The sequence below is a fragment of the Antrostomus carolinensis genome, unplaced genomic scaffold (genome assembly GCF_000700745.2).
Source record: "Antrostomus carolinensis isolate BGI_N321 unplaced genomic scaffold, ASM70074v2 scaffold2687, whole genome shotgun sequence".
NCBI lineage: Eukaryota > Metazoa > Chordata > Aves > Caprimulgiformes > Caprimulgidae > Antrostomus > Antrostomus carolinensis.
Genome location: NW_010326436.1, coordinates 52312 through 64631, shown reverse-complemented (window position 1 = coordinate 64631; position 12320 = coordinate 52312). Strand labels below are relative to the sequence as shown.

General features: G+C 34.5%; 1 protein-coding gene across 1 annotated transcript in view; it reads right to left on the bottom strand.

Annotated features, from left to right (window-relative positions):
* The window catches only part of ARAP2 (ArfGAP with RhoGAP domain, ankyrin repeat and PH domain 2), a gene marked incomplete at both ends in the record, with an annotated part of 73844 nt that overhangs the window by 15176 nt on the left and 46348 nt on the right, over positions 1-12320 (bottom strand). The window contains 5 exons of the mRNA XM_029085858.1: positions 263-461; positions 1107-1209; positions 4143-4287; positions 8954-9088; positions 10680-10871. Of these exons, the coding sequence (XP_028941691.1) occupies positions 263-461; positions 1107-1209; positions 4143-4287; positions 8954-9088; positions 10680-10871 (774 nt within the window). The remainder of the gene's footprint in view (positions 1-262; positions 462-1106; positions 1210-4142; positions 4288-8953; positions 9089-10679; positions 10872-12320) is intronic.

The following is a 12320-nucleotide window of genomic DNA, read 5'->3' as shown; positions in this document are numbered from 1 at the left end:
TGGAACAAAAACTGTCTTCAATCATTATGAAACTGTGAAAAATCTCTCTAGCGTGTGCCACTAAGTAAGGAAAAAAAATCCAAGACAGAACTTTGCCAACTCCATATTTAGAGGAGAGTTTGGAGAGCATCTGGCTCATGCAAAGGAATAGTTACGGAGCTCCCTAATGTTTAAGACTTTAAAATGTAATGGAAATGTCCTCAACAGTGAATTAATTCCGTAGAGTATTTCCTGAATTCTTGATTGAAAGCAAAATTCTTACTTAGTTCTTGCAACCTCCTTAGGTATATGGAATCTTCTTCAGCATTCTCCATTTCCAGACAAAAATAAAGGCTTGACTTCTCTATAGCAAACCAGCCTTTTCTCCACTGATCCAGGTTATGGCAATCTTTGTAGTACAGCTGGCCAAGCAGGTCAAAGTCTCTCTCTAATAAGCATTCAGCCACAGGGGGAACAAAACGCTACCAAAGAAAATGGGGTAAGTCAGATGAAGGGGAAAAAAACCCCCCAAAATCCCAACACCCTTTTCCCCTATAAAAACTTCAAATCAAGATATAGCAAATCTGTAAGATTCAAGGATGAAAGTCAGAGTAAAAAAAAAAAAAAAAAAAAAAAGACTTTGAGATTTATCATTCATAAACCTAAATATGCATTACATTTAAATTATAAAATCAAGTATAACATAGTTTTTCCATTCATACTCTACAACTCAAACATTTTTGCTTTTTATTTAATTAGCAATGTAATTATTAGAATTTGGTACTGTGTAAAATATGGTACTGCCTTATGAATGCTGTTTCAGCAAATAAAAGAATATAGCTGAAATAAATTCATAAAGTATATATCTTTATACTACAGGACCTTTAATATATTCTTAAGGTCAGCATTAAAATGTTTCTTTGATTCCTTTTCCATTTTATTTTATTAACTTGTTTCAAACATTAAATCACAGAAGTTATTTCTTCCTGCTGCACAAGAAACCTTTACACGAGACAGATCAGTATTCATCATGAATGGCTCCTCAGAGGATTTTAAGCTAACAATGAAACTTTATTCTTTGTGCAAAGGCTCCTGGACTAACTGGAAAAGATAATTATCAGTATTACCTTAGCTATTGCCCAAGTCCATTTTCTTTGTGAATATGCAGTTTCAGCTCCAAAGAGAAAAACACGTTCTGATATTAAGTAGATTTCAAAGGTAAAGATGTCCCTAAAGCACCAAGAGGGAAAAACCAGCTGTATTTAGTCTTCATAACAGTAGACACACAAAAGTCCTATTTTTCCTCTCTCTCCCTCCCCCCCCCCCCCTCATTATTTCATACCTATGGAATGGAATCCATCTGCATTTTTCCTCTAATCTTAGAAGTACAACCCAGCTAATAACAGAGTATTTTTTAACACAACATGACCAATGTGCTTTTCAGGTCAATAATATGTGTTTAGAGGCTACTGCATAATAGCTTTTCCAGTATTTCTGAAATATGTTTACATATAGTCATTAAAATTCACATGGAAATTTTTGCTTTTGCAAGTTCATGTGATTTCAGCAAGTATATTCTTGTGATGCATTCAGAACATTTTGTTCAGCTTTAATATGAGTAGACCAGCTCATTGAATGGGAAGTTGTAAACAAGTTAACACATAACCATAGAAATATTGGTTCAAAGGGACTTTTAGATGTCACTTGGTCTAATCCCCTGCTCAAAGCAGGATGGTCAATAACTATAGATCAGAACAGCAGTGAAAAGCCTTGAAAAAAAAACCTTTGAGGATGGAGACTACTATTTCTCTCAGCAACCTGTTCCTGTTTCCCATCATCCTCCTAATGAAGAAACTTTTCCTATCATCCATCCTGAACTTCCTAGGGTGAACTGCCACTTCTTGTATCACCTGCCACCACCAAGAAGAGTTTGGTTCTGTCATGTTTATGACAACCCTTTGAAGCTGCTGTAGCTCAACAAGTTCTTAAAAGTTTGGGTAGGGTTGGGAGGGGTGCATTTCTTGGTGTTTTTCTTTTTAAAAAGTGTACCATTATTGCAACAGATGGACCTTGTTTTTCCATTTTTAACTGACAAATAATAAAGACAGTAAAAGAAAAAAAAGCAAATCAGTCAAAATAAGGGTGGAATTTTGACAGTAAATAGCTTGTTGGACTTAGGGTCAGTCTTTATCTTATAAAATATAGTTCATCAGTTTATAGTATGATTTAGTTGGTGATGTCTCACTAAAATCCAAATAGATGGAGTATGCTTTTCCCTTTCAGTACTGGAGGCTAAGATTTATCTAAATCCAGAGAACTCAACACAAATTGCAATAATCACTTTGAAAATTATATATAAATAATTAATTCCGTCTAATAGAATAGATATTTTAAGGACCAATTGCTTCACTACATGAAATAACAAAATTAGAGATGTTTCTCATAAAACTACCCAATTGCAGGTAAAGCACAGCAGGAGATTAGTCATTCCCTAAAAGTGAAGTATTCAGCCAACATATTAATTTAAGTATTATCCTGAAGCAGAACCACTTGGAGATGTATCAAGAAATAGGTTAGACTTGATCACAGAAGAACAAAGTGCTATTTTCCTTTTTTCTGGATACCACAAAGCTATGCTGCTGCAGAACAGTGAAGGTCATCTCCACTGTATTTTGTAGCATGTTGAGGCATCAGCATATTTCAGGATTTCTCCACTCTGCATTCCGTTTCTCTGTAGTAAAGTTCTTTCTTCCCATTATCTTTCCAGAAGCTTACTGAATAGACTATTTTCTTTGCAGACACTTTTAATTTGTAACTACAAGCATTATAGTATTATACTGTAGAAAGATCCTGTTATTTTACATATACAAATACATAGAGAAGTGTTATGGAGTTTGTTAGACAAATCCAAATAGTTCAAACAAAAATGTTGCCCTAAAGAAATCAAATATCACTGGGATGCAACTGAGTTTTAGGTGAATTTCCATGTGATGTTTTTAATGTACAAATGGGACATGAGAAAGCTATAAAAGAAAAACAAGATCACAAAAAAAGTTATCTTCAAACTAACTGTAGTGGGTTGACCTTGCCTGAATGCCAGGTGCCCACCAAGTCACTCTATCACCCCCCTCCTCAGCAGGATGGGGAGGGGAGAAAATAAGATAGAACAAAAAAAAAAAACAAACCCAAACTCATGGGTAGAGACAAAAGGCATTTTAATAGAAGCAAAGCAAAGCTGCTTGTGCAGAAGCAAAGGAACAAAATATTTATTCTCTATTTTCCATCAGCAGGTGATGTGCGGCAACTTCCTGGGAAGCACGGCTTCATACGCATTGTGGTTCCAAGAGGACAAATGGAAACAACGAATGCCTCCCCATCCCCTTGCTTTTATTTCTGAGCAGATGTCACATGGTATGGAATATCCCTTTGGTCAGTTTGGGTCAGCTGTCTTGGCTGTGTCCCCTCCCAAGACCTTCCCATCCTCAGCCTACCGGGGGGCAGAGGATGTTGGAGGGACAGCCTTGATGCTCTGCTAGCACTGCTGGGCAGTAACCAAAACACTGGTGCGTTATCAACACCTTTCTAGCTATTAATACAAAACTCAGCACTCTGAGAGCTGCTATGGGGAAAATTAACTCCATCCCAGTCAGACCCAATGCACTAACACAGTGTTCAATAGTTACACTGTTGTCCTCAACTGCAGAACAAAGAATGGGTTTCAAAGACTGATAGATCTGTGACCAAAAGAGAGCATTGTGGAGAACTTTGATCTGCTGCATTATGATCAGGAAGAAACAAATCAAGAGTTTTGGCCTGAGGCAGAGGTCAATCCCAGAAAGATAAGTATTAATTGTTGAATTTATTATCATGTAATCTTTTAAGCAATGAGAATATGCTTTACAGTTTTAATAAGAAACAGATGTATCTAATTTATGCTGCCCTTTTAATTACCCTAATATTTTCATTAAATCACCATAAAAAAAAAAAAATCCCTTTATATCACTTAGCACTTATTTCTTGAAGTCAACATAAAACAATTCAGCTTTTTTTTCCTCTAAACTGCATGTTCAAAATTCAGGAACAAATTAACAGCTCTGAAAACCCAGAATAAAATCTTTGAAATACCTGAGTTGGTTTCTTGAAATATTAATTTGGGAACCTACCATCTATTTAAAAAGAAGTCTGACTTGTGCACTACAAGACAGATAACTTCATTGATGTCAATCATACCATTAGGAGTGGTAGTTTTATCATTCTCATAGTAGCTCAGAAAGCCACTTTCCAAAGTGCACCATCTTTTGTTGCAATCTGTGATTAAAGAAATAATAAAAAAGTCAGTTGGCATAATAATAATTACTTCCTCCTATATATATGCCTCACAGGATGCATAGTGCTGCTGTAACAGTAATACATTTATGATTAAATCAGTCTCACTGACTTCAGTGGGCCAGGAATTCAATGTATGTGTTCATACTACTTAACCTACAGAAACTCTAGCACATGCTAATTTAAGAAAAGAATATTTAAAATACAAAACATTTATTTTTACTTTATGAGTATATTAAATCACTTCATAAGTTAACTTTACCTTTGTATAGGGCTTTTACTTTACTTGCTGTGGAACTTGGTGGGGGAAGATGGTATACAATACCACATCACATGTTTAGCAGAAGACAGTTAAGGAAGCAAAAAGAAAACAAGCTACAAAGTTCGAAATACTGAAAGCTGCAAGAACAGTATATTATGACAAGAGCTGATAGCAAAATGAGTGAGTAAATCATGGTATGTAGTAGCAAAAAAATGCTACTCTCTCATGTTACTGGAACTAGAGGCCAAAACTAAGTAATTCTGTCTTCTGTTGTTTGGTAATGCTTGTGTGTATACTCGCTGTCACAAGATCAAGGAAAACAATTTAAGCCTTTCAAATAGTCTAGAAAAAACAATGTCATACATGCCAGAACTTGTATCCATTGCACAACACTAGAAAACACAAGGAAAACACTATCAGAAGTTGTGTTATTTAACAAGATTTTTTTTTTCCAAATATGCTACCAAAATAATAAAGGATGACAAACTGAAGAAAAAATAACAGAACAACCCTTTCTAGGTATATCAGTGACTGAGCTCAATCTTTCCTTCTGCAGGCCCAAGTGTCAGATAGCAACTAAATTCTACAGAATTTATTCCTGTATATTGGGCGAGATAAATGGATATATCATAAGCAGGTGGTAGCTATAGCCATTTCAGGATGGCATGTTCACATTAGAATAAATTGGGGATCTCTCTTGTTGCTATTCCCATATATATCTGGCAAGGGTAAATTCATTTAGCAACGTTGTCGTTTACAGAATGCTAACATTTGTAGGGTGCTTTCAACATCTAACAATTACAGTTGCTAATCATGGTTAAATTAACTAGTTAAGAATTCTATCTTCAAATAACATTGAATTAGATACATTAAAGTATCCAGTAATTGACAACTATAAGTTAAAAAAAAAAAATTCAAGGTGAAAGAAATCTGCAGAGCAACTTAGAAGTATTATTTGGCATATTTAAGTAAGACCAAAATGTCTACTCCCTTTTATGAACCTAAAATATAAATACAGCATATGACATAGTATATTAATGACTATTTGCTACTCAAAATATTCATGCACCCATTCTAGCTCACATCTAGTTCTCAGAATATAATTTGAGGTGTATCTGTTCCCACCACTGCAGAGAAGCAGATCCTAAGAGAACATACTTCCTTTATTTCTAGTCTTAAAATTCCTATATAGCTGCAAATGTTCTGGTAAAATTTTTGTGAAAATTTGGTAAAACAGCTCTGAAAAAAAAAAAAAAAAAACCACGAAAATCAACCAAAAAAAAAACCAAAATGCAGTTGTAGTTAGCCAGTACTTAAATAGTATGTTACCTAATATTTCATCCAATCAGTTTTTCTGTTATTTGCTATATGATTTATACATGTTTATAAATATCTCTTATTAGTATTTATTTGTGTCATGCTATTTTCTATCTAGTTCTATACATATTCTGTCTAAGTACACATTTTAAATACTAAAATGAAGATAAGGGATTTGAGAATTTATAGGTTTTCAGGAGCTGAGCACCAAACTTGTAAGTTGTGATTATTTAGGTTTTTTTGTTCCCCAGCTTTCCCCCTCCCATTCCCCAAAGCCTGTTCTACAAAATAGCTCATTGCTTCAATATTCATTAAAGTGTTACAACTCTCAAGGATGATTTTGGAACATCAAGGCTTTTAACAGGTCTCCATAAAAACTTTTACAGTATTTTTGACACTTCTGTTTTTAAAAGCAGAAGCAATAAAGTTAAAACTGAGCCACTAACCTTTATTTTTTGACCCATTGCATCAGAATAGCATCAGTATTTGAGCTCTCTTCCTGCTTTTTTTTCTGATCATTAACAGCTGTTAATTAACAACAACTTTCCTTAAAAGTTATGTACCCCTGCTGAAACCATTGATGCTGCTATAATGAGAAGTACACATAAAGTTGGCTTACTCTGTCCTGCACTATCTGAAACCCACATAACGAAAAACTGGACTGTATTTCCAGGTGTTCCATTTGTTGGTTATAAAACCTGAGCTCAATTCACAACACTGAATGTTTTTTTGAGTATCTTTTTACCATTAGGGCTCAGCCCACAAAGGGATAAAGTTTCCTGGGACAATAAACAGAGCACTTAAATTTTCAGCCCTTGGCACTAAAGGCAGGGCTGACAATTGCCTAAGAGATTGATAACACTGAGGAAGAATTTAACTCTAGTTTAATGGTTAGACAGCTTAACAGGATTCCGGCTCACAGCCCTTTCCTCAAACAACATTAAAAAAAAAAAATAAATAAATCAGTAACTCAAAAGCCTAACGTACTTTGGGTCAGGGCCCAAAATTTAGACAAGTGCTGGAATCCCCAGCTAGAGAATGGTGCTCCTTCTCTGGCCCAGTAAGAACTCAAATTAGTTCACAGCAAGTCAGAACTGCTTCAACAGGAGAGTTTATTTCTTTTCTCTAGAATGAAACTTTTTGGATAACGCGACCTTCTTATTTGAATCTTTACAGGCAGAAGGAATTGAAAATGTATCTCCTACACATTAGTACTGTAACCATCAAATTTTCTAAAGAAAGTAAGAAGGAAAAAAAATATATTACCACTTATTCCCAACAATCTGCAATACGCATATCCCGTATTACTTCATGCTGAGATTTTATAAAGGTAGAAACAGTTCTTGATGTGAAAACAATCAATACAGAAGGGGAAAAAAATGATTATGTGTTTTATGCTTTAAATAGCAAAGAAAAAAAAAATTCATAATTATTCTTCCTCCCGTGTCCCATTTGTCATTTGTCTTCTTACACTGAAAATGGTCAGGGAAACTTATGTTCCTATGTATCTGTAAAGCACCCATCCCAGAAACATCAGTCCTGACAAACACATGGGTAATTCAACATTAATGCAAAAAAAAAACCAAAGCAAAAAAAAGTCCCTAAAAAAAAAAAAAATCCCTCAAAAATACAAACAGAACATCTACCATCTACAAGACACCACCACAATTTCAGAGGCCAAAACCTGAGCTGAGGGAAATCTAGTTCCTTTCCATTTACTGTATGTTCCTCCAAGTAGTAAGTGCAACGCTGAGCAATAGACTAAAAGCTTTCAAAGCAGTGTAATTTCTGTCCACTAAAAACTTATGATGGAACACAGTAAAAATTCAGTTTTTTCTTGTCTGAGAGCTTTCTTCAGAAATATTTTTAAAGCATCCTACTATATAGCTCAATTTTAAATCTATACAGGTATTTACAAACTCATACTGCACTTCTAACATACCATTGTGTTAGAAGAGACCAGTAGTATTGCCTTGTATCTGCTCTCAACTCTTCTTAGTATTTTTTTTTTTTTCTCCAGAAGACTGATATAGCACAGCACAGAGCAGGAGAAAAAAAAAAAAAAAAAGTCCAGTTCAGCAACAGTTCTTTTCATTAACAATTGCAAAATTGCTGGGAAAACACCCGCAATCAGGCATTAGTTCTGTTGATCACCCAATGCTTTGAAGTATTTGGAACCACACTAACGTGCAGAGTCTTCAAAAGCATTTTTAAATAGCAGTTATGTGCTTATGTTAAACCAGATGGAAAACTTTAATCTCCACCAAGGATCTTCTTAAAGGCATACACCATGAGAATATGAACATAATCATACAAAAATACTTATACACTGACACAGGATGCCATGTCAAGATTTTAGAAGCAATAAATTCAACCATAAAACAGGATAGATTTTTAAAATCAGTATCATTTGTTTGTTTAGTTGGAAGAAAAATGTAGGAACACAACTGGGGAGAAAAAGAAAAAAAAAAAGCAGCTAAGAATTACCTGATAGCATCTCTCAGGAAAAAAAGAAGAAAACAAGATTGAAGTACACAGAAAAGCATGCATATCTACTGTGATATACACACACTTTCACCCCACAAAGCTCAGTTTGTTTTAAAGTTGATGGAAGTGCTCATTTACACTTGTAATACTTTTAAAATTTGTGAGCTTGAAAAAAATCCTAGGTGTCAGTCACTTTGACTCATACTAAAAAGTTAGTGATACTTTTAAGTTATTTCTGGAATATTATCATTTCAGATGGAAACTGGTTTTTGGCAGTTAGTAGCATCCATCTAAATACAATTAAGTGAGAAATATTCCTAAGTGTTTATTATTTATCAATAACTTATTAACTGAGTAATTTTTCAGTAGTTCAGTTTTCTTCCTCTGTCAACCACTGAAAAAGACATCAAGACAATCAGTATTTTCTTTACCTGAAAGAGGTCTACTGAATCAAAAGAGGATATATTATGTCAAAGATATTTTACCTTCTAAAAAGTAATGCAAGAAGTTTAAAATAATCAAATTAATCTAAACCACACATATTTCTGTATTATACATATTCATAAAGGAAAAGTGAAATACCTTCTTTTAATTTCTTCTCTGTAAGAAGCTTAGCACTATTAGAAGCAACTTTGTATAAGAATTCACATAGAAAGGTGGGATGTGAAGAATCTTCAGAGAAGCCACTTTCAAAACAAGTATCATAGTTTGGGAAATCTATTAAAAGACAAAGGAGAAAGTAACATACAGACTGCAGTTATATAATTTAGAACCATTTCTCCACAGGTCTTTCTGAATGCATATCTGTAGATATATAGTTGCTCTGTAGTATCTTTATTACAGTATAGATGCATCTTATTGATTTATTTTTACAATTAGAGTAAAATTCTTATATATACATCAAAAAAAACATAGGTTTACATTTGTTACAACATTGCCATTGTCTACCATGGCTTGCCAATACAATCTAAAACATGGTTTTATGATATACTAAGCTTTTATTTTTATCCCTTATGTAACATACTTCAACAGAAGGCAATTGTTTCTCTTGAGGGCTTACTTAGAAGTTTACCACCACCTCTGGCAGCAGATGGAAAATGATTCTGAGAATCACTGTCAACCTGCAATGACCTCCCTTTCTCTGAAGAGAAGAACAAACACTAGCACTAGCATATGGTGATGCTGCCTTGGCTGGAAGGCTGAAAGTAGAAGAGACAGAGTTAAGAAAAGCAAACTTCTCTCTATAGCCTTAGGACCACTTGACAGCATAACTAGCAAAAAACCCATAGCTGCTCAGTCACATGCTTGCACAGTGACTGAGCTCAACACCCAAGGATCCAGTGCCTGGCAACGCTGAGGCAGAACTTAAGGCACTCTCAATACTCTAGGAAGCTCTAAATCATTTCTGTGTTTCCCACTAAAACTTTTGTCGTCCAGCCTACATGGTGTTATTTTGCAAAGTGGCGCAAGACAATGGAAAGTTGGTCCAGGAGCATGTCCACAATGCTGTCTGCAGTACAGCATAGCTATTTTTTCCAGTGTAAATCTGTGTGTGAACTGCTTCAGATACTGTATAGACCTTTTAAAAGGTAAGCTCAGACACATCCATACTCTACAATTTATTTATTTATTTATTTATTTATTTATTTTTAAGAATAGCTTTCTGTTTTCAAGAGCCTTGTAACAGTCACACACTGCAACCAGAGCTGTAGAATTTCAAGGCCAAAGTTTATCATATCCTCCAAGCTGTAATAGAAGTTGTGATCTGAAAAAAAGGGTAGTTTTCTGGGATAGATCCTATCACAGGCTCAGCAGGTGAGTTTTATTTTGGGAGGAGAGTTTGTGAAAAAAACCAACAAACAAACAAACAAAAAACCAGGTAGTTCTGTTTGCAGAAAGGATAGATACAAATTTAAAGAATTTTAAAGAAAAAACAAAGCCCCAGACAAATACTTTAGATACTTGTTAAGTGTATGCATCCATTTTTTCTGGTAAAAGCCTGATAATACTGGCAGAGCAGATTACATTTTTCCTCTGAGTTATAAATAAGGCTATAAGGTCTATGAGTTATCACTGGCTTTTTTATTATTTTTTTTAATTCCTAAACTTGAAGTCTAAGCAAATATAAAAGTAACTTGTACACAATTGCATATGCTGTCTGCTGAAATTCAGTTAACACCATCACAACTCCCCCTCCCCTATACCACTGCTGTTCAACTCAATGACAATTTTTCTTCTGAATTCCTTCCGTATTTCCCTTTTTCTCAATATAAAATCAGAAGATCAAAACAAAGAGAATATATCCTACCTGAGAATTTATTATGGTACAGGAATTCCATTTGCAGTCTTTGTCCAGCTTTCTTGGCTAGTAAGTACGGAGTACTGTAAACAGGGTCTCCAGTGGCACACATAGCATCAGCCCCACTAAACAGCAACATCAGAGTTTCTAGCACATCTTGCTTAACTACAGCAGCACACAGGGCCTTATCATGGAGAGGGAAAATAGGAAGTCTGTTTAAATTAGAAAGTTATTGGCAACAAGTACATGTAATTTAGATTCAAACTTTCACCTCCAACATAGTTCTCCTGCATTTTCAAAGAACATAAACATTAAGAAGCAGAAGGAATCAAAGTATGGCAGCAGCAACAAAAAAAGAAAACCCAAAAACATCATCAACCTGAATTCTGTAAGATGTTGCTGTCACAAGTTTCACCTGGGTAGGATAACATGCATTAATACAACTGGAGAGGAAGCTTATTGTTTATTTACATGAAAATTTCCACTTTATTTTCCTTCACACACCAAACTACTGAAGAAAAATATCGTACTATTTCAGACCTCAAAAGTTCAACCAAAGACACAAGATTTGATCCTTAAATTCTATTACTAGTAATTACAGACTGAAAATCATAGGTAGTTTTACAAAACTATGGTCACAGTTAATAAAACAACTATTCTTTAGAGTATCTTCACACTCAATCATCTTCCTTGACATTTAAAGATCCCACCACATCCTAAAACATCAGTCCCCTTTCATTTTTGTATACACGAAGACAAACATAACAAATCTTTTTTTCCCCACTCCCCCAAAATGTTGGGCCAAAACTTTATAACTAGTACTAGCTACACAACTACAGCAATCTAATCCATAATGATTTTTATGATTTTCCATGATTCTGACTTCAGAAAAATCAAGCCTGTAAAACACAGAGCTATTTTATGTGGTCTGCAGTTACAGTATTAAATAAAGTCTCTTGCACAGCTGCTACCAATAAATAGAAAACAATAAAAATGCTTTATTTTCAAATACATAAAGAGTTCCCCATGAAGCCCAAAAATGTTTCCCATTTCCAATGAAATGCAGAAAACCTAAATTCAAGCTATCTAGTGAGGTGGTTCTATACTTTGGCTAGAAGTGTTTTAAAGACAACTATTCTTATATGCCCATATTTTAACTTTTTATATGTATAACTGCCATATAACTTTTAAGATACATGGAAAATAACACTTCCTTTTTGACAAAATAACCTCTGAACAAATGAGACCACTCTAGTTCAAACCATTATAACTTTTAAATGAATCATCTAATGCACTGGAATGCTAGATGTCAGACATATAATACAGCAAAACCACATAAAGAAGGAATCTAAAGAAGTGGGAATTTGAATCCTTAGTCTGCATTTGAATTAAAATAAAGATTCATATTCACTGACGTATTCCAGGCATCATATAGGTACCATAACTTTCTACTAACCATTTGGTAAAACTATGAACTAAGAAATCATGAAATGACTCCTGCAGAGGCTCCAAAACAACCCTTATTCTGCTCTATCAGAATGTTATTCAGGATTCTGAATTCATTTCTTACCAGTTTAACAAGATGAGCAAATTGCACACAGATATAATACAATACAAAAGGTATGGTATGGGCTTACACATTCTAGTATT